Below are 24,953 nucleotides of genomic sequence, written 5' to 3' on the forward strand. Positions count from 1 at the left end.
GGGAGGAGCAGCAGGGGCAGGGAGGTGCAGCTTGCTTGAGCCTCTGCCAGCAGGGGAGGCCCAGCAGAGGCTCCCCAAGAAGCAAGGCCCAGCTGGGTGCAGCTCATCTCCAATGCCCCTTTATTGAATGCTGAGAGAGTGCAGTGGTAACACGGAGCAGAGTCAGGGCTGCTGGGAACAGAAGCTGGAAGAGCAAGTCTAAAAAGGACCAAAAAAACCCCAAACCAACCAAAAACAACAGGGGGAGGGGGGAAAAAAAAACCCAACCCCAAACCCAACCCAACCCAGGTTAGACCAAAGAGCTTCAGGCACCCCGGGGCCAGGCCAGGGGGCGAGCCTAGTGTTAAAGGTTGAGCCTCCTCCTCCTCCGTGTGCCCAGCCCCCAGCCCGTGCCTCCTGGCTGCCAGCTGGGAGGGGGGCTGCAGGGCAGCCTGCTGGGCCAGGGGGAAAGCTCCAGCAGGGCTTCAGAGGCGGCCAGGAGCTGCTGCTGCTGCTGCTGCTGCTGCTGCTGCCGCTGCGGTGTGCCCGCCGGCCGCGCACGGCACCCGCACCCCCGGGCTGGCACCCCCTGGGAGCTGCAGGGCAGCAGCCCCCAGCCCAGTCCAGGAACACCTGCCAGGTGCTGCGTGGGGATGAGAGGTGTGGAGAGCGAGTTCTGGAGGCAGGAGGCCGGGTGGGAGTCGGCTCTGAGGGGACAGAAGGAGAGCGAGGCAGGGCCGGGCCGGCAGCAGCTCCGGGCCGGCAGCAGCCCCGCAGCGCAGCGCCTGGAGGCTCCCTCCCCCCCCAGGGCTGCCCCCGGGGGGCACAGCTGCAGCTATTCTTCATCAGAGGAAGAGTTCTGCTCCAGGGGGTACACCATGAACAGCACATCTGGCCGGGAGGGCACGCAGGGGTGGCCGGGCCGCACCATCTCGAAGCCCAGGAAGCTGAAGGTCTTCAGGAGGGGAGCTGCAAAGGGAAGGGAAACAGTGAGCAGAGCAGAGCCTCTGCTGGGGCTGGGGCTGCCCTCTGCTGGGACTGGGGCTGGAGCTGGGGCTGGAGCTGCCCTCTGCTGGGGCTGGAGCTGGGGCTGGAGCTGCCCTCTGCTGGGGCACTGAAGGGCAGCCAGCAGCCTCTGCCAGGGCAGAGAGCTCTCTATCCTCACAGCCCTCTGCAGCAGCAGGCTTGGGCTCCTCACACAGTCACAGAGTGCCAGAGGTTGGAAGGGAGCTCCAGAGAGCATCCAGCCCAACCCCCTGCCAGGGCAGGGCACCCAGGGCAGGGCACCCAGGAACACAGCCAGGGGGGGGTCTGGAGAGCCTCCACAGAAGGAGACTCCACAACCTCTCTGGGCAGCCTGCTCCAGGCCTCCAGCAGCCTCACACCAAAGAAGTTTCTCCCCATGCTGAGGTGGAACCTCCTGGGTGCCAGCCTGTGCCCATTGCTCCTTGTCCTGCCCCTGGGCACCACCAGACAGAGCCTGGCACCTCCATCCTGCCAGCCAGCCCTCAGCTATTGATAGACATTGATCAGGCTCTGCTCAGTGCTGCCCAGGGACAGCACAAGGGGCACAAAGTGGAGCCCAGGAGGCTGCAGCTGAGCAGGAGGAGAAACTTCTTTGGTATGAGGCTGCTGGAGGCCTGGGGCAGGCTGCCCAGGGAGGCTGTGGGGTCTCCTTCCCTGGAGAGATCCAAATCCAACCCCCCCTGGGCAGTGTGCTGCTGGGCAGGCTGCTGGGGGGGCCCTGCTGGGGCAGGCTGGGCTTGGAGCAGCTCCAGAGCTCCCTGCCAGCCCTGGCACTCTGTGAGCTTCCACTGGCAGTGCCCCAGGGGCTGGAGCAGCACAGAGCTGCTGCAAAGCTCCCACAGCCTCAGCTCTGTACAAGCAGAGGCCAGGGGCAGAAGCCTCCCTGCAGAGGTCACCTACAGAGCCTGGGGGGTGGTGACATAACAGCCCCCACTCCATCCCCATGCTGCTGCTGGCATGGGGGCAGCTCCCAGGGCTCAGCACAGCTCAGCTCTCTGCTCAGCTCTGAGCCTCTCCTGCCAGGGTAATCCCTTGGCCACCAGCCTGTGGCTGCTGAGATTGAAAGTGACACCCCCAGAGCTTGGAGCCCTCCAGCTGCCCTGCTGTAAGCCCTCACAGCTATCTTGGGATCCTAAGGCAGCCCCTAAGCCCTCAGCACCTCAGCCAGGGGCAGGATTAGCTCTAAGGCCAGGAAGGGCAGAAGTGCAGGGAGGTCTATTATGGGCTGCAAGTGCCCACTCTCCACAGAGGCTTTGCTCTGCTCTCTCCTTCCCAGGCACAGGATGGCTCAGGCTGGAAGGGACCTCACAGATCATCCCCTCCAGCCCCCTGCCATGCCCAGGGACACCTCCCACCAGCCCAGGTTAGCCAAGGCCTCATCCAGCCTGGCCTTCAGCACCCCCAGGCAGGAGGCAGCCACAGCCTCCCTGGGCAGCCTGTGCCAGAGCCTCAGCACCCTCACACTGAAGAACTTCTTCCTCAGCTCCAGTCTGACCCTGCTCTGCCTCAGCTCCAAACCCTTCCCCCCTGGCCTGGCTCCAGACACCCTCAGGAGAAGTCTCTCTGCAGCCTTCCTGCAGGCTCCCTTCAGGCCCTGGCAGGCAGCTCTGAGGTGCCCCTGGAGCCTTCTCCTCTCCAGGCTGATCACCCCCAGCTCCCTCAGCCTGGCCTCACAGCAGAGCTGCTCCAGCCCTGGCAGCATCTCTGTGGCCTCCTCTGGACTCTCCCCACAGCTCTGTGTCCTTCTCCTGCTGGGGACAGCAGAGCTGGAGGCAGGACTGGAGGGGAGGTCTGAGCAGAGCAGAGCCAAGGGGCAGGATCCCCTCTGCTGCCCTGCTGCCCACACTCCTCTGGCTGCAGCCCAGCACACAGCTGCCTGCTGGGCTGCATCAGGGCACTGCTGGCTCCTGGGGAGCTGCTCAGCACCCAGCACCCCCAGGGCTCTTTCTTCAGGGCTGCTCTCAGCTCACTCTGCACCCAGCCTGGAGCTGTGCCTGGCCTTGGCCTGAGCCAGCTGCAGGACCTTGCCCTGTGCCTTGTTGAGCCTCCTGCAGCTGGCACTGGGCCACTCCTCCAGCCTGCCAAGAGCCTTCTGGATGGATCCTCTCCCTCAGGTGAGTCCATGGCACCACACAGCTGTGTGCCAGCAGCAAACCTGCTGAGGGTGCCTCAGTGCCACTGCCCATGGCTGTGACAGAGATGCTAAAGAGCCCTGGGCCCAGGACACAGCCCTGAGGAGCTCCAGAAGCCTGGGCCCAAAGGAGATCTTCTGTGCTGAGTGAAGGAGCAGCAGCCACCAATGCCTGGGCAGGCAAACCCTCTGGGTGCTCCAGGAGCAGGTTTCAGGCTGAGAGTGGCAGCAGTGCTGTGAGGGCAGCACTGGGGGAACCCAAAGCCTGCCTCTGCCCTCAGCCTCTGGCAGTGGCTGACTCCCTGCCCAGGAAGCCATCTCTGCCTTGGGAGGATGCCACCAGCCCTGCCTCGGGCTACACCAGAGCTTGGTGCCTGCCCCAGAGGCAGGGAGCAGAGCTGGCAGCAGGGCTGAGCTCTCACCTCTGTCTTCTCTGCTCTTCCTGAAGCAAATGAAGACATAGCTGACTTTCATCTTCTCCTCAGCAAACTCCAGCAGGGCTGACAACCTGCCAAGGAGGAAGGAGACAAAAGAACATCAGCTGCACAAGTCCTGTCCTGAGGAAGCCTCTCAGCACTATCAAGGGCTGAGATGTTTCCAGGCAGCTTGTTTACAGCCCCCTTCCCAGTGAACAATGGGGGCTCAAACAATAGGCTTCCTGCTGCTGAGCCAGCCCTGCAGGCCTGCCAGCTCACCCCAGGGCACCCAGCAGGGCCCTGGCCCCAGCACCCACCAGCACCCAGCCCCAGCAGCCCGTGGGGGGTGCAGGGAGCTGAGCACTGCACCTGCTCTGGGCTCACAGCAACCCCACAGGGGCTGCAGGCCTGGGGCAGAGAGGCTGAGAGCTGCCCAGCAGGGAAGAACCTGCAGGCCATGGCTGGAGAGGAGCCAGCAGTGCCCAGGGTGGGCAAGGAGGGCACCAGCAGCCTGGCCTGGAGCAGCACTGGTGTGGGCAGCAGGAGCAGGGCAGGGATTGTGCCCTGTGCTGGGCACTGCTGAGGCTGCACCTGGAGTGCTGGCTGCAGGTCTGGCTCCTCACTACCAGCAGGACACTGAGAGGCTGGAGCAGGGCCAGAGAAGGGCAGCAGAGCTGGGGAAGGGGCTGGAGAAGAGGGCTGGGGAGGAGCAGCTGAGGGAGCTGGGGGGGTTGGTGTGGAGCAGAGGAGGCTGAGGGAGACCTCATTGCTCTCTGCAGCTCCCTGAAAGGAGGCTGCAGGCAGCTGGGCTTGGCCTCTGCTCCCTAGGGCAGGACAAGAGGCAATGGCCTCAAGCTGTGCTGCCAGGAGGGTTTTAGGTTGGACTCAAGGAACAATTTCTGCCTGGAGAGGGCTGCCAAGGCCTGGCCCAGGCTGCCCAGGGCAGTGGTGGAGTCCCCAGCCCTGGAGTTGTGGCGCTGAGGGCCAGGCCCCAGGGGTGCCCTGGCAGTGCTGGGTGAAGGGTTGGGCTCCAGGTCCTTCAAGTCCCTTCCAACCAAACCAGTTCCCTGAGTCCATGAGCCCGAGGCAGGCAACAGCAAGGGTGGGATGGGGGAGCTCTGCTCCTGGGCAAGGAGCTGCAGAGCAGCAGCAGGGCAGCGCTGCTGCCAGGCAGAGCACACCCTGCTGACAGCACAGGCAGAGCTGCTTCCTGCACACATCTGCCAGCTCCAGCCCTTCTGCCCACTGCTGCTGGAAGCAGAGCAGCTCTGAGCCCTCTGTGGGCCCGGGCAGGGCAGTGCCAGCACCGCCAGTGCCAGCCCAGTGCCCGCTGCAGCGGCGCCCGGCAGGGGCTGAGCCTGGGAGCCAGCCAGGGGGGAGGGGAGTTGCCAGGGGGTCGATGATGTGGTGATGAAGTGGTTTGATTACAGCCTCCCCCGGGCTGCTTCACCTGGCTAACAGTAAGCTGCCAGGGCTGTGCTTCCCGTGGTGCCAGCAGGGGGCTGAGGATGCCCCCCGCCCCGGGCAGCCACAGGGGCACCCCACAAGCCCTGAGCTGCCAAGGGAGACAGGTGGAAGCCAGCAGGGGCTGGCTGGCATTTCCTGGGGTGCCCAGGGAGGAGATGCTCCCCACCCTTGGCTTGTGGCACTGAAGCCTGCTGGGAGCCTGAGGAGGGCTGGGGGAGGCGCGGGGAGGCAGGCGGCAGAGCCCCGGCCAGGCCCAGCTGCTCCCCGCCAGGAGAGAGCTCTGGCAAAGCCCTTGGCAGGAAATAGCTGCTCTGGAAGCTGCCTTCACACAGACTTCCCAGAGCAGAGCTGTCTGGACAAAACATGGGCAGGGCCTGCCAAGAGGGAGGCTGGCACAGCCTGGCACCTGCGCGGCAGCGCTCCGGGGCCAGCTCCGCCGCCCGGGCGGCAGGAGAGCAGCAGGAGAAAGGGGGGCTGGGGCTCCCCCCCTCCCCCCTCCCCCCAGAGAGGCAAATGCTGCCAGAATCAGCTGGCCAGGGGGAAAAGAGCTCCATCTGAGAAAGGCTTGGAGATTCCCCCACCAAAGCAGGCACAGAAGCTCTCTGCTCAGCCCTCAGAGGGACTCACCCCACAGCCACCCCCCGGGGGTCACCAGGGCAGGGACATGAAGCATCCGGAGGGCAGCTCAGAGACTGGAGGGGAGCTCAGAGCTCAGCCAGCTCCAGCCCCTGCCATGGGGGTGGTGCCAGGAGAGGCTGAGGGGCACAGCTCTGAGCACAGCGATGCCAGCAGCGCAGGGACCCCACTGCAGGGCTCTCCATGGAGCCACACAGCAGGCTGGGCTGGAAGGGACCCCAGAGCTCAGCCAGCTCCAGCCCCTGCCATGCCCAGGGACACCTCCCACCAGCACAGGCTGCTCAGGGCCTCATCCAGCCTGGCCCTCAGCACCTCCAGGCAGGAGGCAGCCACAGCCTCCCTGGGCAACCTGTGCCAGTCTCTCCCCACCCTCACTGCCAAGGATTTCTTCCTCCTCTCCACTCTCAGTCTCCCCTCTCCCAGCTCAAAGCCATTGGCCCTCAGCCTGTCCCTCCCAGCCCTTCTCCAGAGTCTCTCCCCAGCTCTCCTGGAGCCCTTCAGCTCCTGGGAGGCTGCTCTGAGGTGTCCCTGGAGCCTTCTCCAGGCTGAGCTCTTCTCTGAAGCCCAGGGGCTAAGGTCAGGAGTGCCCCTCCCAGGGCCGGTTCCTGCCCCATGCCAGCCAAGCCCTGGGCTCCTCTGCTTACCCTTCCTTGCTGCCATCAGCCAGCAATCCATCAGGGAGCTCCACGAAGAGGCTGTGGTTGGAGAGCACAGCATCCCAGGAGGAGGTCTTCACCTCGGTGACCCTGTAGTGGAAGTGGAGCAGGGGTGGCTTGCCCTCCTGCGCCGGCACATCCTGGCTAACAGTGATCTTCTCGTCCTGCAAGAGCAGGGAGACAGCTCAGCAGCCAGGCCCAGCAGCCAGGCCCAGCCCCCTCTGCCCCCACACCACAGGCCAGAGGGCTCAGTGAGGATGCAGAGCCAGGGTGTTCCCCTCCTGGCCTGGGGGCATCCCCCAGGCCCAGCCCCGTGCCAAGGGCTCCCCAGCCTGAGCCTGGCTGCCCTGCAGGAGAGCTCAGCTGCTCCCAGCTGCTCCCCTTCCTTTCACCCTGACCTCAGGCAGAAGAGAAGAAAGCCAAGCCCCACACAGGAGACAGCAGGCAGCAACCAGATGGCTTCAGAGCCCTGCTGAGAGGAAGGGCTGACACTTCCCCTGCCCTGGTGCTGGCCTGGGGACACAGCACAGTGAGGACCCCTGAGGGCTTTGCTAGCCCTGTGCTCCCCTCCAGGGCATTCCAGCTTTGCATATCCACAGGACATTAATGAGCTGGGGAGTGAAGAGAGCCTCCAGCCACTGCAGCTCCAGCTTCAAGGCCTGGGGCTGCAGGCTGGAGGAGCTGCTGCAGGCTGGAGGAGCTGCTGCAGGCGGGAGGAGCTGCTGCAGGCGGGAGGAGAGCTGCTGCAGGCTGGAGGAGCTGCTGCAGGCTGGAGGAGAGCTGCTGCAGGCGGGAGGAGAGCTGCTGCAGGCGGGAGGAGCTGCTGCAGGCGGGAGGAGAGCTGCTGCAGGCTGGAGGAGCTGCTGCAGGCTGGAGGAGAGCTGCTGCAGGCGGGAGGAGAGCTGCTGCAGGCGGGAGGAGCTGCGGCAGGCTGGAGGAGAGCTGCTGCAGGCGGGAGGAGAGCTGCTGCAGGCTGGAGGAGCTGCTGCAGGCTGGAGGAGAGCTGCTGCAGGCGGGAGGAGAGCTGCTGCAGGCGGGAGGAGAGCTGCTGCAGGCGGGAGGAGAGCTGCTGCAGGCTGGAGGAGCTGCTGCAGGCGGGAGGAGAGCTGCTGCAGGCTGGAGGAGAGCTGCTGCAGGCGGGAGGAGAGCTGCTGCAGGCTGGAGGAGCTGCTGCAGGCTGGAGGAGCTGCTGCAGGCGGGAGGAGCTGCTGCAGGCTGGAGGAGAGCTGCTGCAGGCGGGAGGAGAGCTGCTGCAGGCGGGAGGAGCTGCTGCAGGCTGGAGGAGCTGCTGCAGGCGGGAGGAGAGCTGCTGCAGGCGGGAGGAGCTGCGGCAGGCTGGAGGAGAGCTGCTGCAGGCGGGAGGAGAGCTGCTGCAGGCTGGAGGAGCTGCTGCAGGCTGGAGGAGCTGCTGCAGGCTGGAGGAGAGCTGCTGCAGGCGGGAGGAGCTGCGGCAGGCTGGAGGAGAGCTGCTGCAGGCTGGAGGAGAGCTGCTGCAGGCTGGAGGAGCTGCTGCAGGCTGGAGGAGAGCTGCTGCAGGCGGGAGGAGAGCTGCTGCAGGCGGGAGGAGCTGCTGCAGGCTGGAGGAGAGCTGCTGCAGGCGGGAGGAGAGCTGCTGCAGGCTGGAGGAGAGCTGCTGCAGGCGGGAGGAGCTGCTGCAGGCGGGAGGAGAGCTGCTGCAGGCGGGAGGAGAGCTGCTGCAGGCTGGAGGAGCAGTAGTGCAAGCCAGCAGTGAGCCAGCAGTGTGCCCAGGGGGCCAAGAAGGCCAAGGGCATCCTGGCCTGCATCAGGAAGAGTGCGGCCAGCAGGAGCAGGGAAGTCATTGTGCCCTGTGCTCAGCACTGGTTAGGCCACACCTTGAGTCCTGTGTCCAGGTCTGGGCCCCTCAGCTTAGGAAGGACATTGAGAGACTTGAAGGTGTCCAGAGAAGGGCAACAAGGCTGGGGAGAGGCCTTGAGCACAGCCCTGTGAGGAGAGGCTGAGGGAGCTGGGGTTGCTTAGCCTGGAGAAGAGGAGGCTCAGGGGAGACCTCATTGCTCTCTACAACTCCCTGAAGGGAGGCTGTAGCCAGGTGGGGGTTGGTCTCTTCTCCCAGGCAAGCAGCACCAGAACAAGAGGACACAGTCTCAAGCTGTGCCAGGGGAGGTTGAGGCTGGAGGGGAGGAGAAAGTTCTTCCCAGAGAGAGTTGTTAGCCATTGGGATGTGCTGCCCAGGGAGGTGGTGGAGTCCCCATCCCTGGAGGTGTTCAAGAGGGGATGGGATGTGGCACTTGGTGCCATGGTCTAGGCATGAGGTCTGCAGTGACAGGTTGGACTTGGTGATCCTTGAGGTCTCTTCCACCCTTGGTGATGCTGTGAGCTGCTGCAGGCCGATCGCTTCTGCTGTGTCTCCCCCACCTGCCCAGCACAGCAGGGATGACCCCAAATCGCCTCCCCAGCTTGTACCACTGACTGGTTTGCCTCCCAGATCTGCGTCAGGGAGAATCCCAAAGCAAAGGCAGAAGCTCCCCAGAGCTGCAGGCTGGGAGGAGATTGTTGCCAGAGACCACAACGACCCAGGGCCCTCTCCAGCACCGCCCGAGCGAGCACGCCAAGCACCAGAGAGCCTCAGGCCCTGCCCACTGCTTCCTAGAAGACAATTTCGTGGTTCCAGCTCCCTTCCTTCTCCTGACAGCGTTGGCAGGCAGCTGGCTTCAACACTGGAGTGCAAAGAGCCCCAGTGAGAGGAGGAAGAGCCTCACCAGGCTCCTGAGTCAGCGCTGGCAGCCGCTCTGCCAGCTGAGCTGCTCCCATCTGCTGGCTTCCAGGCTCAGGCATCCCCACCCCTCACAGCCACGAAGTCATCTGCACAGCTTGGACGGGCAGAGGGAAACCAGACCTCAGAACTCACTGCTGCTCTCTTCTCCACTCACAGGAGGGCCTGGGGGAGCTGGGAGTCAACAGCAGCAACGGGGGGGGGGCAGGGGGTGGTGTGCTCCATGGGGTGGTGTGCTCCGGGGGGTGTGGTGTGCTCCGGGGGGGGCTGTGCTCTGGGGGTGCTGTGCTCTGGGGGGCGGTGTGCTCCGGGGGGTGCTGTGCTCCGGGGGATGGTTTGCTCCGGGGGGTGCTGTGCTCCGAGGGGCGGTGTGCTCCGGGGGGAGCTGTGCTCGGGGGGTGCTGTGCTCCGGGGGGTGGTGCGCTCCGGGGGGATGGTTTGCTCCAGGGGGTGCTGTGCTCTCAGGGTGGGGTGGTGCGCTCTGAGGGGTGGTTTGGTTTACTCCAGGCCCAGCCTCCAGACCTCTCCAGGAACTGAGCAGCTCGTGGCAAGCTCTGAGCTGCTGACAGCGAAGCCAAAACTCTGTCACAGTGAGGGTGGCAGAGCCCTGGAGCAGGCTGCCCAGAGAGCCTGGGGAGTCTCCTCCTCTGGAGAGATTCAAAACCCATCTGGATGTGTTCCTGTGGGCCCTGCCCCTGCTCTGGCAGGAGGGATGGACTTGGATCACCTCTGGACCTTCCCATCCTGTGACTCTGTGACATTGCCAAGCAAACAGCACCTCCCCAGAGCAGGCTCCAGAAGTTCTTTGTAGCAACTCATCTCTGACCACAACCCACACAGGCAGCAAGGACAACTCCAGTCCAGGTTGGATGTGTAGTGAAGCAGCACCTGAAGGATGAGCAGCAGAGCCCTCAGCAGCCAAGGCTGCCCAGCAAGAGGCCTGGAGGCTCCTCAGCAGGCCTTGGTTTCCAGCAGGCTTCTTCTTGCCGCCGTGAGCGGTGCAGCAGAAAGCACCACCCAGAACCTCCCCAGGCTCCTGGAGGCTGGGCCCCAGCGCTTCAGTTCCTGCCACCAGGTGCAGTGAAAGAGGTCCCTCTTGGTTTGACTACAGTGGGAGGCAAGGGAGAAGCCACCAAGTGTGTCACAGAGCTGGTGACAAAGTCGTGCTGCAGGCACAGGAGGAGCTGCTGGCTGGGGGGGAGCAGAGCAGCGAGCGGCTGCCGGGGCGCAGCCCAGGGAGCTGCCCTGAAAACCAGGGCTGCCCCCCAGCAGAATAAACAGCCTGCAGGAAGTCAGTTTATTCACTGGGGCTGAAAGAAGTTCTCCTGGCTCTGTCTGCTGGAGGCTTTTGCTAGTTCCAGGCCAAGAACCCTCCTGACAGCTGCTGGGGCGAAGTCAGAGCTGCTGCCACCGCCAAGCCCCGGGGCCGAGCCCTGGCACAGCTCTGCTGGCACAAGTGTGCTCCAAAAGCCAAACCAGGGCACTGCAGGAGCCCTCTGCAGTCGTTGCTCTCTCTTCTGAAGATCCTTCTCCCAAGGAGAGTTCACAGATGCTTCTTTTCTTCCACCTCACAAAGGCCAGGCGAGGAAGCTGAGAGCAGCAGGCCAGGCCTGGCACACGGGAGGGGAGCCACAGGCACACATTTGTGCAGGAAGCCTGGCAGGAGCCTGCACTAGGAGGGAAAAGCTTCCCAAGCCTTCTGACTTCGTCCTTCTGTCACCACAAGTGAAGCCCTGGGCTCCAAGCCCAGTGTGGTTACCCCCCCTTGGAACCCCCTGAACTGACAGCCCCCAGAGCCGAGGCAGCAGGGCCACAGGGCTGGGCAGAACCAGCTCCCCCAGTCTGGAGGGAGTTGTGGTTTCACAGCCTCTCCTGGGCAGCACAGGGGGGTTTGTTTCTAGGCATCCAAACCAAGCCAGCAAGATGCCAGGGAGAGAAGCTGCTCCTGCACAGCAGCAGCCCAGAATTCCGTGGAAGCTGCTCAGCGCCCGGTCGAGCCACAGTGTTTGGTTTCAGTTCAGCCCTGCAGCATGCCCCCCTCCAGGGCATTGTGGGCAGGAAAACCCCCACCAGGCCCAGCTGCCCAAAGCACCTCAGCTCTGCTGCAGCCAAGCCACAAGGCCCAGCTCCCACCTGGCTGCACTTCACTGAGCAGAAGCTGCCCCGAGGCAGCTGCGCCCCTGGGGCGTCCCAGGCAGGACAGGGCTGGGGGCCTCAGCGTGCTGGCAGCATAAGGAGGATGTTACGAAGCAGCAGGGCCAAGAGGCTGGAGAAACCTGCATGAGCAGCACACTGCTGGCATGGCTACCCCTGCAGCCTGCTGCCAGGCCTGCCAGCCACAGCACCTCCCAGTTGTGCCAGGAGAGGCCGAGGGGCACAGCTGAGCACAGCGATGCCAGCAGCGCAGGGACCCCACTGCAGGGCTCTCCATGGAGCCACACAGCAGGTTGGGCTGGAAGGGACCCCAGAGCTCAGCCAGCTCCAGCCCCTGCCATGCCCAGGGACACCTCCCACCAGCACAGGCTGCTCAGGGCCTCATCCAGCCTGGCCCTCAGCACCTCCAGGCAGGAGGCAGCCACAGCCTCCCTGGGCAACCTGTGCCAGTCTCTCCCCAGCCTCACTGACAACAATTTCTTCCTGCTCTCCACTCTCAGTCTCCCCTCTCCCAGCTCAAAGCCATTGGCCCTCAGCCTGTCCCTCCCAGCCCTTCTCCAGAGTCCCTCCCCAGCTCTCCTGGAGCCCTTCAGCTCCTGGGAGGCTGCTCTGAGCTCTGCCTGCAGCCTTCTCTTCTCCAGGCTGCACAGCCCCAACTCTCCCAGCCTGGCCCCACAGGGGAGGCTCTGCAGCCTCTGCTCATCCTGGTGGCCTCCTCTGGAGCCTCTCCAGCAGCTCCAGGTCCTTCTTCTGCTGGGGGCCCCAGAGCTGGAGGCAGCTGGGGTCCCACCAGAGCAGAGGACAGAATGCTCCCCACTCAGGCATCATGCTGCATGCTCCACAGCTGATCCAGCTGGTAAAAGGACTTAAGCTTTTGGGCCCAGCTGCCTTTGCAGGTCACACTGAGGCTGGCTGGCTGCAAGGCTCAGCCTGCTGTAGTTACAGCACTACTGGATGGAACAGATGAATGAGAGCTCCAGAAACCCTGTCTGAGGTTGGCCTTTAAAGCCCTGGGCAAGGCAGCCTGCTCTGGTCCAGGGTGAGCTACGTCTGCACCACACATCAACTGCTCTGGCAGCTTCTGCTGGGCCATGTCAGCAGTAAATCCAGGGAGAATCCCAGCTCTGGGCAGCAGCTTTCTGCATGACATCCCCACAAGCATCAGCCCCAGCCCCACACACCACTGCCAGAAGCTTCTGTGTGACTTCAAGGCCACCCTGAAAGCAAACTCTTCCAACTCTCCCAGCTGAGCTTCCTTCCCCCAGCATCTCCCCCACCTGCAGCCCCTGTGCACAGGGCCAGGCTTGGCACAGCTGGCCCCAGAGGCTTTAACTGCAGGGTGCCCACCCTGAGGGCATTCATCAATTATCCTGAGCCCTCCTGCAGCTCTTCTGGGATCTCCTTCAGGAAGCCTGCTGTGCTCTGCTGCTTCTCTGCAGTTCCTCACCCTCTGAGGGCAGTGACAGTTCACCTGCAGAGCGTGGAGCTGGCTCCAGGTCCTTGTTCAGGCTACAGCTGAGGTCTCTGCATGTGGTGAGGAGGCCTGGGCTGAAAATTCCCTGAGGACAGCTCCTCAAGAGCAGCTGCCAGCTCTGCACCTCAGGGACTGGGAGAGGAGACTCTGGTGGCTTTGTGAGCCACGAGGGCCTGGGTCTTTTCCCACCACACAATGCCTGTGTGCCCCCCATCAGGGAGCTGAAGTCTAACAGGCAGGAGAAGGCTCCTTTCTGAAGGGCCACATTTGCAAGCCCAGCACCAGCTTGGGTTACCTTCATCTGACAGCACTCCACTGCCTGCCCCCCTGGAGGAGCAGCCCAGAAGGGTGCCAGGTGCACTGCTGGCACAGCACAGAGCTGCCCAAGTGCCACTTACTCTGCAGCCTCCTCACTCCCAAAGCAAAGCTCCTGGAGAACAAAGAGGGCCAAGAGAGGAGAGCTGCAGGGATCCACCTGCTCTAAGCAGGGGCAAAGGCTTCCTGTCCTTGCAAAGCCCTTCCTGACCTTGCCTCACAAAGCCCTTCCTGACCATGCCTCACCCTGCACTTGTTTGGGAGCTGTGCCAGGCTGTGGGGCAAGTGCTGGGCACCTTGCAGCTGAGGTCAGGACTTGCTCTGCAGACTACCTCAGGCAGCTCCCAGTGCCCCCCCTGAGCTTTACCTTCCAGACCAGGGCATAGGAAGGAGCTTATCAACCATACCCTGCTCTTCACCTCCCTGCTGCCCACTTCCTCTCCTGGTGAGACATTCAGGACGTGGGTTCAGGCTTTGGAAACACTGCAGCAGCTGAAATGAGCCTCTGGGGAATGATCTGCTGCATACCTGTGTGAAAAGGGCTCCTCTGTCCCCATAAAGGGGTGGTGGAGGGTCTGGAGAGCTGAGGAGCAGCTGGGGGAATTGGGGGTGTTTAGCAGCTGGGGGAGACCTCATTGCTCTCTGAACAGAGGCAGGAGCAAGCTGGGGGTGGGTCTCTTCTCCCAAGGAACTAGTGACAGGACAGGGGAGGTTTAGGTTGGACATGAGAAGAAACTCCTTCACTGCAAGGGTTCCCAAGCCCTGCCCCAGGCTGCCCAGGGAGGTGGCTGAGTCCCCATCCCCGGAGGGGTTTGCAAGAGGCAGAGCTGTGGTGCCAAGGGCCATGGCTTAGCCCCAGCCTGGGCAGGGTTAGAGACTGGTTGGACCTGAGGAGCTGAAAGGGCAACCAGAACAATTCCATGAGTGCAAAAGGCACCAAGGGGCAGCTGCAGCACGTGTACAGGACGTTGTTGAGACATCAGAGCTCTCTCACCTTATATATCAGAGCTGATAGAGAAGGATCCCTGCTACCCCCCTCGCCCACCGGGGATCTTCGACAGTGGGTGAGGGGCATCAGGAGCACCACAGAGGCCCTGGAACGATGTGCCTGCAGCACTGCAGCTGGGGACAGTTACTCAAAGGTAAAATACTACTGCAAGAGAGAAAAAAAACAAGAGAGAGAGAGAGAGAGCAGCAGGTTAGGTTAGCAGGGATCACATTTCAGATGCTACAGCGCCTCCCAACCCCGCACCGCTCCTCCCATCCCTGCTCCCCCTCCCAGCACCTCAGAGGCAGCTCCCAGGACCCCCACCCCCTCCCGGGTGGGTTGCACTCCTTGCCCAGGTGGTGTTTGGTTAGCAGGGGAGGAGGGGCTGTCCAGCCAGGCACCCGGAGAGTGCTGAGCAACCTCATGCTGATGAGGGAGGGCTGGAGGGGCGCCAGGAGCAGCTGGCTGGGGAGGCAGGAGCAGGGCAGCACACGTTTGCCACAGACAAATACCTACAAATAGATCAACAGCACCCAGCAGGAGGAGGCTTAGGTTTCACATTCCCCAGAGGAGGAGGAAGGAAAGGGCTGGCTCCTCAGGGCTTTTTTGAGGCTCTCTGCAGTGCCCACGTTGACATTTCCACGGGGCCACCAACCACCCCCAGGTGCATCCTTCCCCCTGACCCCCCAGAGGACCATTCCCCCCAGCTTCTCAGCCCCTTTGGGTGTCCTACCCCTGGCCTCACGTTGAGCACAGGCTCTCCAATGTCTGCCCCAGCTCTTAGGAAGCTCAGGAAAACCAAATTGGTTTACTTCTGGAGCATTGCTTCCTTTATGAGCCACCACAAAAAGCCCTTTTGCTGAGGCAGGGCACTGCCTGTGGCACTCCTCTTACCAAAGCCTGCAGAAGCAAGGCAGAGAAACCAGTCACTCCCAGCACCCCCAGCATGAAAGCAGGCAGTGCAAAGCTGTGTGAACACCACCGTGCTGGAGAGGGCTTCAAGGGGCACACAGAGCAAGGAGCAAGACCACCAAGGGCAGGCTCTGCAGATGCACTGACAGCTGACTGGCTGCCCTGGCACTTGGCACCCAGAGCTGCTCCCAGAACAGTGTTTCCCCACTCTAATCCCTCTCCACGAGGGGGACAGGCTTCAGGATACAATCACAGAGCAATTGTTAGGCTTGGCAGGGACCTCAAGGCTCAGCCAGCTCCAACCCCCGCTGCCATGGGCAGGGACACCTCACACCAGCACAGGCTGCTCACAGCCACATCCAGCCTGGCCTCAGGGATGAGGCTTCCACCACCTCCCTGGGCAGCCTGTGCCAGTCCCTCCCCACCCTCTTGGGGCACAACTTCTTCCTGGCATCCAGGGAGCTGCACTATCAGAGCCACCTGAAGCAGAAGATACACCAAGGCTGCCAACCAGCCGCTGAAGCTGGGCACTCCCGAGTGCCAAGCAGCACTCCCAGTCACGGCGAGGACCCCAGGGGGCCCTCGGCCTGCCACCTCCTACCCAAGCAGCCTTTCTACACCAAACACAAACATCCTCCTTCGCCGATTTCCTCCTCCCCCAGGCCGGCTAGAGCCGCCCGGCAGCATTCCCACGGCCTACAGAGCCGCTGCCGCTGAAGCACAGGAGCAGAAGCCGCCCGGGGAAGGTGTCCCAGGGCAAAGCCCTGCGGGCACAGGGCTGGGCAGCGGCAGCTTTGCCTTCGGGCGGTCCCCTCCCCACGGCGTGACCGGGGCCATCAATGGGCCAGTGTGTATTCAGTAGTAGTGGCTGTGGAGAGGCATGACAAAGCACTTTGCTGCGCCGCTCCCCACCCCCAGAAAGCTGTTGGCAGCTTTGTTATTCCCTTCCCCTCCTCTCTCACCGCCTCCCCCCCCCCCCCCGCCCCGGTCAACAATGTACTATTGATAGCTTTGGCCAACTTGCGGCCAAGGCATCGAGGAGCTGGATAATGAAGTGTAGTTGTGGGAAAAAACCAACAACAACAAAAAGAAAGAACCAAACCAGCAGAGAATCAAAGGAGAGAGGCTGCAGTTTCCATGCAAAGCGGTCCAAGCCACCGCTTCCCAGCTCTGCTTCCTCTGGCACACGCAGAAGTCGCAACGGGAGGACCCTCCGGCACACAGCCCTGCCCCCGGCGCTGGCGCTCAGCCCAGCCCAGACCTGCGGGCCGCCAGCACCTCGCTGCCCGGGACCCAGCACACCCAGGGAAGTGTGTAAGGACACACACACACGCGGGCTGAAAGAGGTTTTGCTTCCTCCAGATGCTCGTTAGCACCCTGGGAAGAAGTTCAGGGGAAGCCTGAGCCCTCGGTGCAGCTCCCTGCGACCTGCCCACTGCAGCTCTGCTCCCCACCCGCAGCTCTGCTCCCCACCCGCAGCTCTCTGACCCCCACTCGCAGCTCTGCTCCCCACCCGCAGCTCTGCTCCCCACCCGCACCTCTCTGCTCCCCACCGCAGCTCTGCTCCCCACCGCAGCTCTGCGCCCCCCACTGCAGCTCTCTGCCCCCCACTCGCAGCTCTGCTCCCCACTGCAGCTCTCTGCCCCCCACTCGCAGCTCTGCTCCCCACTGCAGCTCTCTGCCCCCCACTCGCAGCTCTGCTCCCCACTCGTAGCTCTCTGCCCCCCACCCGCACCACTCTGCCCCCCACGGCCTGTTCACGGCTCACAGGTTAGGGACCCTGCTCCCCTCCAGCCCCTTCCGAGAAGCTGTTTCCCACTAGCTTGGTTCACACGAAGATGGATTTCGATTGCCGAGGGCCTTCCTTTCCCCGACGAAACTCCCGAACAAAAGCTTCGCTGGGTGAGCCCTGCCTGAGAGGGGAGCTGGCAGCAGGCAGAGGGCTGCAGCCCGCAGGTATAATTTTAACCTGCTGAGCTCCCAGCAATCCTGGGGAGCACAGCCGGGGCCCGGGAAGCACAAAGGACAGCCTGGCCACTTCCGAAGCCCATCAGGGCTGCTCCTCAACATCCTCCACACCTGACGCCCCCCCGGCCAGCATCGCTTGCCGTCCACAAACCCAGCACTCCGGGCTCTACAAGCTGCACATTTCCCTGGCTTCCAGGCTCTTCTCCGCGCTGAGCGCTTGGAGCGGACCGAAGGATGCACGGAGCTCCCTTGGCGTTACAGCAGCGAAGGGGGCTTGGTTTCTCGGGCTGCTGGCCCCTTTGGAGGAAGGCTCTGGAGATGCGGCTCACTCCGGTCGTCACCGCAAGACGTTCTGCTGCCAGCCATTGCGAGACGCACGGCAGGCAGCCCGCTGCGAGCGGTAACTTGCGGCCAGCCCTCTGCCGAGCACAGGGCCCCAACGCCGCCGGCTTCGAGAGTCGCGACCGACACGGCGGGGAAACGGCCCTCGGGGGGCTGCGGCCGAGGCAGAGGGCCGGCGGTGCGCTGGCACAGCCCCGGGCCCGCCGCTCCCCCTCCCGCCGGCAGAGCCCCGCCTGGCCCTAGCGGTGCGGGGCCCGCAGCGAGGGCGGCCGCGACCCCTCCTCGGCCTGATTTACGAGCGAGAGGCTGCTCCAGCACTCGCGGTCCCCTCCCAGCTCCGGGGCTCCACCGCTCCCCGCACAGAAAGGGGGCCGCGGTGGGGATTTGAACCCGGGGAAGGAGCAGAGCCGCAACCTCCCCCATCTCCCTGCCCCGGGGCCGATCGTCCCCCGAGCCCAGCCGCCGCTCCGAGGGGCGAGGAAGAGGCCGCGGCAAGGCGGGCGGGGGCTGGGCAGCACCTGTCCTGGGTGTTTATCATCCTGCGCTCCGCTCCGGCTCCCCTGCCCGCTCCCGTCTCGGCTGCTCTCAGCTGGGCTCGGCTGCGCTCGGCCCGGATCGGCTCCTCTCGGCTCCGCTCGCCGCCGACGCCGCCTCCTCCTCCCTCGCTCGCCGCCGCGCGCCGACTGACCCCGCGGGCCCGCGCCGCCCGGCCCCGCCCCTCCCCCTGCCCCGCGCCCCGCCGCAAGGGGAATGGCCCCGCCCACACAAAGGCGCGCGCCGCGCCCCGCCCACCTCCCGCGCAGGCGCGCGGCGCTCCTTCTCCCTTCGCCCACCTTCCCCCCCCAGCTCCCGTCCGCTCCCAGCGCGGCTGGGGGGCTGCTGGGGGGGCTGCTGAGGGGCAGTTGATGGACCCTGGAGGGGCTGCTGAGGGGCAGTTGATGGACCCTGGAGGGGCTGCTGAGGGACCAATGAGGAACCCTGGAGGGGCTGCTGAGGGGCAGTTGATGGACCCTGGAGGGGCTGCTGAGGGGCCAATGAGGAACCCTTTAGAGGCTGCTGAGGGGGCAGTTGATGGACCCTGGAGGGGCTGCTTGAGGTGCTGTAGAGAAGCTCTTGAGGGATCACTGCTGGGCTGTTGAGGGACAGTTGAGAGTGACTCGAGGGACAGCTGAGCATGGGAGCAGTGAGCCCCTGGCGATCCTGCAAGCACGGAGTGCTGGGGGCACACGGAACCAGGGAATTGCTTCTGTAGGAACGGACCTCCAAGATCACCAGGTCCAACCATCAGCCCAACGCCACCACGGCCACTAAAACATGTCCCCAGTGCCATGTCCACCCATCGCAGTCATGAGCAGCCAGGCTCTGCAGGAGGATGCTGTGGGAAATGGTTTTGCAAAGGCTTTACTCAAGTCCAGCTAGAACAACATTTTGATGGGCGCTGAGCATTCCCATGGGGATCAGAGACCAAGCAGCTCCCTGGGAGAAAAGCTCTCAAGACGCCCTCAGAAGCCAACCCTGCGGACTGGAGTCCGGGGGCAGTCTCACACCTACTCCCCTGCTCTTTCACCTGGCCTCGCTGGGGCGCGCAGGACGCTGGAGAGCACCGCCGAGAGCCGAGCCGACTCCCGGGTACCTGCGGGCAGCCCAAGGAGCGATGTCCCCGGCCGGCTCCCGGACTGCAGGGGCTGACAAGCAGCCCAAGGAGCGATGTCCCCGGCAGGCTCCCGGTCTGACAGGGAGCCTAAGGAGCTATGTCGGAGTGGCAGCCCAAGGAGCGATGTCCCCGGCAGGCTCCCGGACTAACAGGGAGCCTAAGGAGCTATGTCCGAGGGGCAGCCCAAGGAGCGATGTCCCCGGCAGGCTCAGGGACTGCAGGGGCTGACAAGCAGCCCAAGGAGCGATGTCCCCGGCCGGCTCAGGGACTGCGGGGTCTGACAAGAAGCCCAAGGAGCGATGTCCCCGGCCGGCTCAGGGACTGCGGGGCTGACTGGCAGCCCAAGGAGCGATGTCCCCGGCCGGCTCAGGGACTGCAGGAGCTGACTGGCAGCCCAAGGAGCGATGTCCCCGGCAGGCTCAGGGACTGCGGGGTCTGACAAGCAGCCCAAGGAGCGATGTCCCCGGCAGGCTCCCGGTCTGACAGGGAGCTTAAGGAGCTATGTCCGAGGGGCAGCCCAAGGAGCGATGTCCCCGGCCGGTTCCCGGTCTGACAGGGAGCCCAAGGAGCTATGTCCGAGGGGCAGCCCAAGGAGCGATGTCCCCGGCCGGCTCCCGGACTGACAGGGAGCCCAAGGAGCTATGTCCGAGGGGCAGCCCAAGGAGCGATGTCCCCGGCCGGCTCCTGGACTGACAGGGAGCCCAAGGAGCGATGTCCCCGGCAGGCTCCCGGACTGCAGGGACTGACAAGCAGCCCAAGGAGCGATGTCCCCGGCCGGCTCAGGATCTGCGGGGCTGACTGGCAGCCCCAGGAGCGGTGTCGGCGGGGCAGCCCGGGCCCTGCGCTCGCCGGTTCCCAGCCCCGCAGGAAGCTCCCAGCTGTTCCGCAGCGCTCTGGCCGGCAGCCAGCGCCGCGCTTCAAACGGCGCCCGCCCGGTGGCCTTTCCCCTGCCCCCGCGGCCGAAGCCCCGCTCGCAGCCGGGACTCTATTTATAATTCCAAGGAAAAGCCAGCTGAGACTTTCCCACAGTGCCGGCTCCTCGGGCGATTGTTGTTGGGGCCGCTGGAATGTTCAGGGCATTATTTTTGGGTCCCGCTGGGAAAGGTTGCTTGTTTGGTTTGGTTTTGGTTTGTTGTGGGTTTATTCCATCGTGGCATCGCTCCGTGTCCCCATCTGTGCCCAGAGGGCTCTGTGAAGGGCAGGGGCTGCTGCTCGTGCTGCTGGCATGGGTGCTCTGCCCTTGCTGGGTGCTCTGAGAGATGTCCTGATAGTGTATGGCCTCCAAGGCAATGAATCACAGACTGGTTCAGGTTGGAAGAGTCCTCACAGATCACCTGCTCCAAGCCCCCTGACATGGGCAGGGACACCTCTCAACTAGACTCAGCTGCTGAAGGTCTCATCCAACCTGGCCAAGCTGGCATCCACAGCCTCCCTGGGCAGCCTGTGCCAGACTCTCACCACCCTCACAATGAAGAACTTCTTCCTCAGCTCCAATCTGGCCCTGCTCTGCCTCAGCTTCAAACCATTCCCCTCTGGCCTGGCTCCAGACACCCTCAAGAGAAGTCCCTCTGCAGCCTTCCTCCAGGCTCCTTTCAGGCACTGGCAGGCAGCTGATGTGCCCTCTGCAGCTGCCATGCTGCCTGTCCCGGGCCCCAGTGTCCCCTGTGCAGGGAAAGGACCTTAGCCCTGCTCAGAGGAGCAGCCTCATTGTCACTACGCTGCCCAAGGCTTGGGTGCTGTGTGCCCTAGTTTGGGGTGGCACAAGGACACCATGTGAGGCTGGCCAGCACAGCCAGGTCACCGTGGCTGCTGGAGTGCTGCTGCCACTGAAGCCCAGCAAGGCCTTTTTATTCCTTTTTTGGCCATGTGAGGCCCTTCCCCGTGCAGGGAGCTGCTGGGGGACATCCTGGCCAGGCTGGGACAGCTCCAGGCTGTCCCAAGACTCCTGGCAAGCATCCACGGGCCCTGCAGTTCCCCCGGGCAGAGGGATGGAACACCCTGCCTGAACTCTTTCTGCAGCAGGGAGGATGCCCTGCCTGTCCTCTCCTGAGGCACTCCTCACCTGGCTGCTCTGCCAGGAGCTTGTGTGGCTTTCCCTGGCCCTGCTTGGCAAAGCCCTGCCCCACTTTTCTCCTCACCTCCCCAGGAGAGCACTCACAGTGTCACAGAAAGACAGAATGGTAGGGGCTGGAAGGGACCTCTGGAAGTCATCCAGTCCAAGCCCTGTGCCAAGGCAGCTCACCCAGGGCAGGCCACCCAGGAACACATCCAGGTGGGGCTTGAAAGTGCCCAGAGGAGGCTCCACAACCTCTCTGGGCAGCCTGCTCCAGGGCTCTGGCAGCCTCACCGGGTGCTGCCCCTTGTTTGCTGCGCTGCCACCCTTCTCTCCCCTGGGCTGCCACCCTCCTGTCCCTCTGTCTCTCTCACATCAAAGCTGTTTGCAGGTCGCTTCCTGGGGCTCTGGGGGTGATGTCAGTCTGGCACCCGAGCAGCAGCCCAGCAGAGGGGGGTCTGTTGGTGCTATGCCACAGTTCTACCAGGGTTGTGTCACTCTTTCCCAAAGCCATTTCTGCCCTGTGCCCTCCTGGCCTGGCCAGGCTTTCATTGCCCTGCCCAAGGGTTTGGCAACCTGGAGGGCTCAGACAGCTTGGATTCTCCTGCAGGCAGTCTTACGCAGGCTGGGCACCTCCTAAGAGCTTTGCTGTGTTTGGGGATGGCTTGTCCCAAAGCCTAGATGTGGGATGTGATGTTTGCAGCCTTCCTGCTTCAGAAGCTTGCAAATGCTGGGTGGGCATCTCCTTAATTAGTGTTGTTAATGGCTGTCATTAAGTGTGGACCAAAGAGCTGCTAGACAGAACTGGAGAGAGAAGTGATAGATTTTCCCCCAGCTGGGGAGCAGAGACCCAGGGCAGCTGTGCCTGGAGCTGGTGCCCACTCCTGAGGCAGGGCTGGGCAGGCAGCTCTGGCCTCTCAAAGAGCTGGGATGGAGCAAGGCAAAGGCAAGAGGACAGCCACGGGTTACAGGGCACAGGACTGGCAGGAGAGGCAGTGCCCAGCTGCTGGGGGCCATGGAGGAGTGCAGGGTGCCTGTGGCACAGGCTGGCTCTGTGCCCATCCTGGGCTGCAGTCCTGTGACACACTCAGGGGCAGGGGCAGGGGCAGCACAGGCAGGGACCCAGAGACTCAACTCAGCTGGAAAAGGGCTCTAAGATCACTGACTCCAACCATTCTCTAACTCTGCCACGGCCCTCAGCATCACTTCTGCACATCTTTTAAACAGCTCCAGGGAAGGGGATTCAACCACCTCCCTGGGCAGCCTGTGCCAGGCTTTGAGAACCCTTTCAGTGAAGAGGTTTCTTCTGATGTCCAACCCAAACCTCCCCAGGTGCAACATGAGGCCATTTCCTCTCTATCACTTGTTAGCAGGGAGAGGAGACTAAACTCAACCTCCTTCCATCCTCCTCTCAGGGAGCTGGAGAGAGCAGTGAGGTCTGGGGCTAAGCCATGGCCCTCAGCACCACAGCTCTGCCTCTTGGAAAGCCCTCCAGGGATGGGGATTCAGCCACCTCCCTGGGCAGCCTGGGGCAGGGCTTGGGAACCCTTGCAGTGAAGGAGTTTCTCCTCATGTCCAACCTAAACCTGCCCTGGTGCAGCTTGAGGCCACCTCCTCCCATCCCTCACTTGTTTCTTGGGAGCAGAGGCGAAGCCCAGCTGCCTGCAGCCTCCTCTCAGGGAGCTGCAGAGAGCAATGAGGTCTCCCTCAGCCTCCTCTGCTCCACACCAACCCCCCCAGCTCCCTCAGCTGCTCCTCCCCAGCCCTCTTCTCCAGCCCCTTCCCCAGCTCTGCTGCCCTTCTCTGGCCCTGCTCCAGCCTCTCAGTGTCCTGCTGGCAGTGAGGAGCCAGACCTGCAGCCAGCACTCCAGGTGTGGCCTGGCACAGGCAGTGCTTGAGTGCAGGGAGCTCCAAAGCATCCAGGCACTGCTGCTGGGGACCTGCAGAGCTCTCAGCTTGAGCTGGGGCTGAGTGGTGACTGCCCTGGGCCAGCAGCACCAAGATGTTAGCTCAGCCTGCCCAGGTCTGGTGGCATTGCTGCTGTGGCCTCTGTGCCTCTGCCCTGAGCAGCTCAGCAGCCAGGGGCCTGAGTGGGACCTCACAGAGTCCTGCCATGGGTTGGCTTGGAAGGGACTCCCCAGCCCTCTTCTCCAGACCCTTCCCCACCTTTTATGCCCTGCTCCAGCCCCTCAGTGTCCCCCTCTCAGTCACCCTGCTTGCAGTGAGGGCCCCAAAGCTGAACCCAGCACTCCAGGTGCAGCCTCAGCAGTGCCCAGCACAGGACACAATCCCTGCCCTGCTCCTGCTGCCCACTCCAGTGCTGCTCCAGGCCAGGCTGCTGGTGGCCTCCTTGCCCACCTGGGCACTGCTGGTGAATCTTCAGCCAGCTCTTTCCTTGGCTGCTCATGGAGTAGGTCACACCCCAGGATGCAGCCAAAGGCTCCCAGGGCAGGATCTGGTAAGTGGCACCAAGAAGCCTCCCCCCCAGGGAAAAGGGGACAAATCTGAAGACAAACTGTTAGAGGAGAGCAGGGAGGAGAGCACTGAGGCAGGCAGGAGGGGTGGTGCTGCTGCTGCATGTGGCAGCTCTGGATCCAGCCAGGGCTTTGTATTGATGGTTGTGGCAGCTCTTGCAGTTGCAGTGAGCTCATCCTTCCTCCCTGGCACAGCTCCACTGCCTCTCTCACCTGCAGCCAGGCCAGGCTCCCTTTCACCTCTCCTCACTCATCTCCATGTGGAGCTGGCAGCTCCTCTCTTTGGCCTGGGAGAAAAAAACCTTCCAGGCTGCTGCTAGACCCTGCCTGAAGAAGGCAGGAATGGAGCTGGAGGTTGCTAAGAGAGCTGCCCTAGCACAGTGTTCTGGGTTGAGGACTAAGTGTCCTCAAGCAGAGAGATAACAAAGGTCCTCCAGGGGCTGGAGAGCCCAGGGGGAGGCACAGGATATCCTATTTTCTGTTACTCCATCCCATAGGAGCAGACCTCCCAGCCCTTTCTTTCTCTTTCTCCCTCCCCTCTGCTCCCAGCTGCTCTGTGCTTTGTGGGGGAGTGCAGAGCTTCTGGGGCCTTCTGCAGCCCCCAGGTGGAGAACTGGGCCAGCCTCAGGCTGGCTCTGATTTGTCTCTCTGTTTCCTTCCTGCCTTTTTATATCTTTTGGTTCCTTCTGTACAGAGCATTTCGTTTCCATTTGACCTCCAATTCTCTGTGAGTGCTTTCAGTTACTCCTTTGGGGTAAGAGCAGCTGCAGCCCAGAGAGCCAACTGTAGCCTGGGCTGCATCCACAGAAGTGTGGCCAGCACATCTCCTGCCATGGTACAGCACTGACACAGGCTGGGCAGGGACTGGCTGGAGAGCAGCCCTGGAGAAAAGGCCTTGGGGGGGCTGGGGGAGGAGAAGCTCCACAGGAGCCAGCAGGGAGCACTTGCAGCCCAGAGAGCCAAGCAGAGCCTGGGCTGCAGCCAGAGAAGTGTGGCCAGCAGGGCCAGGGAGGGGATTCTGCCCCTCTGCTCCACTCTGCTGAGCCCACAGCTGGAGCTCTGGGGCCACTTCTGGAGCCTGTGTGCCAGGAAGGCTCTGGAGGGGCTGGAAGGTGTCCAGAGAAGGGCCCCGAGGAGGGGCAGAGGGCTGGAGCTGCTCTGCTCTGGAGACAGCCTGAGAGAGTTGGGGTTGTGCAGGCTGGAGAGGAGAAGGCTCCCAGGAGAGCTTCTGGTGGCCTTGCAGGAGCTGCAGGGGGCTGCAGGAAAGCTGGGGAGGGACTTTGGAGGGTGTGAGGGAGGGATAGGGGTCTGGGAGACTTCTGAGGGGGTCAGGAATCAGGCTTGGGGCAGGGAGCCAGCAATGGGCACTGGCAGCCCAGAAGGCCAGTGAGCTGCCCTTGGCCTTCTGGGCTGCCAGTGCCCATTGCCAGAGGTGAAGGGAGAGGATCCTGCCCCTCTGCTCTGAGGATGGAGCAGCACTAGAAGTGGGGAGGTTCAGCTTGGATGTTGGGAAGAAGTTGTTGCCCATGAGGTTGGTGAGAGCCTGGCACAGGCTG

At 63.3% G+C, this 24,953-nt stretch overlaps 1 protein-coding gene across 1 annotated transcript; it reads right to left on the bottom strand.

Moving 5' to 3' along the window:
* Positions 1-103: 103 nt before the first annotated feature.
* Positions 104-17,914, bottom strand: OAZ2 (ornithine decarboxylase antizyme 2). The gene is given in 7 exon segments (XM_068144193.1): positions 104-948; positions 3,559-3,644; positions 6,300-6,475; positions 14,001-14,042; positions 14,044-14,082; positions 14,084-14,159; positions 17,735-17,914. Coding segments are annotated over 7 exon segments (573 nt in total). The 5' UTR covers positions 17,755-17,914; the 3' UTR covers positions 104-814.
* Positions 17,915-24,953: the final 7,039 nt, after the last annotated feature.

This window comes from Melanerpes formicivorus, unplaced genomic scaffold (assembly GCF_026170545.1).
Source record: "Melanerpes formicivorus ecotype bairdi unplaced genomic scaffold, bMelFor1.0.p_v2 SCAF_10, whole genome shotgun sequence".
Classification (NCBI taxonomy): Eukaryota; Metazoa; Chordata; class Aves; order Piciformes; family Picidae; genus Melanerpes; species Melanerpes formicivorus.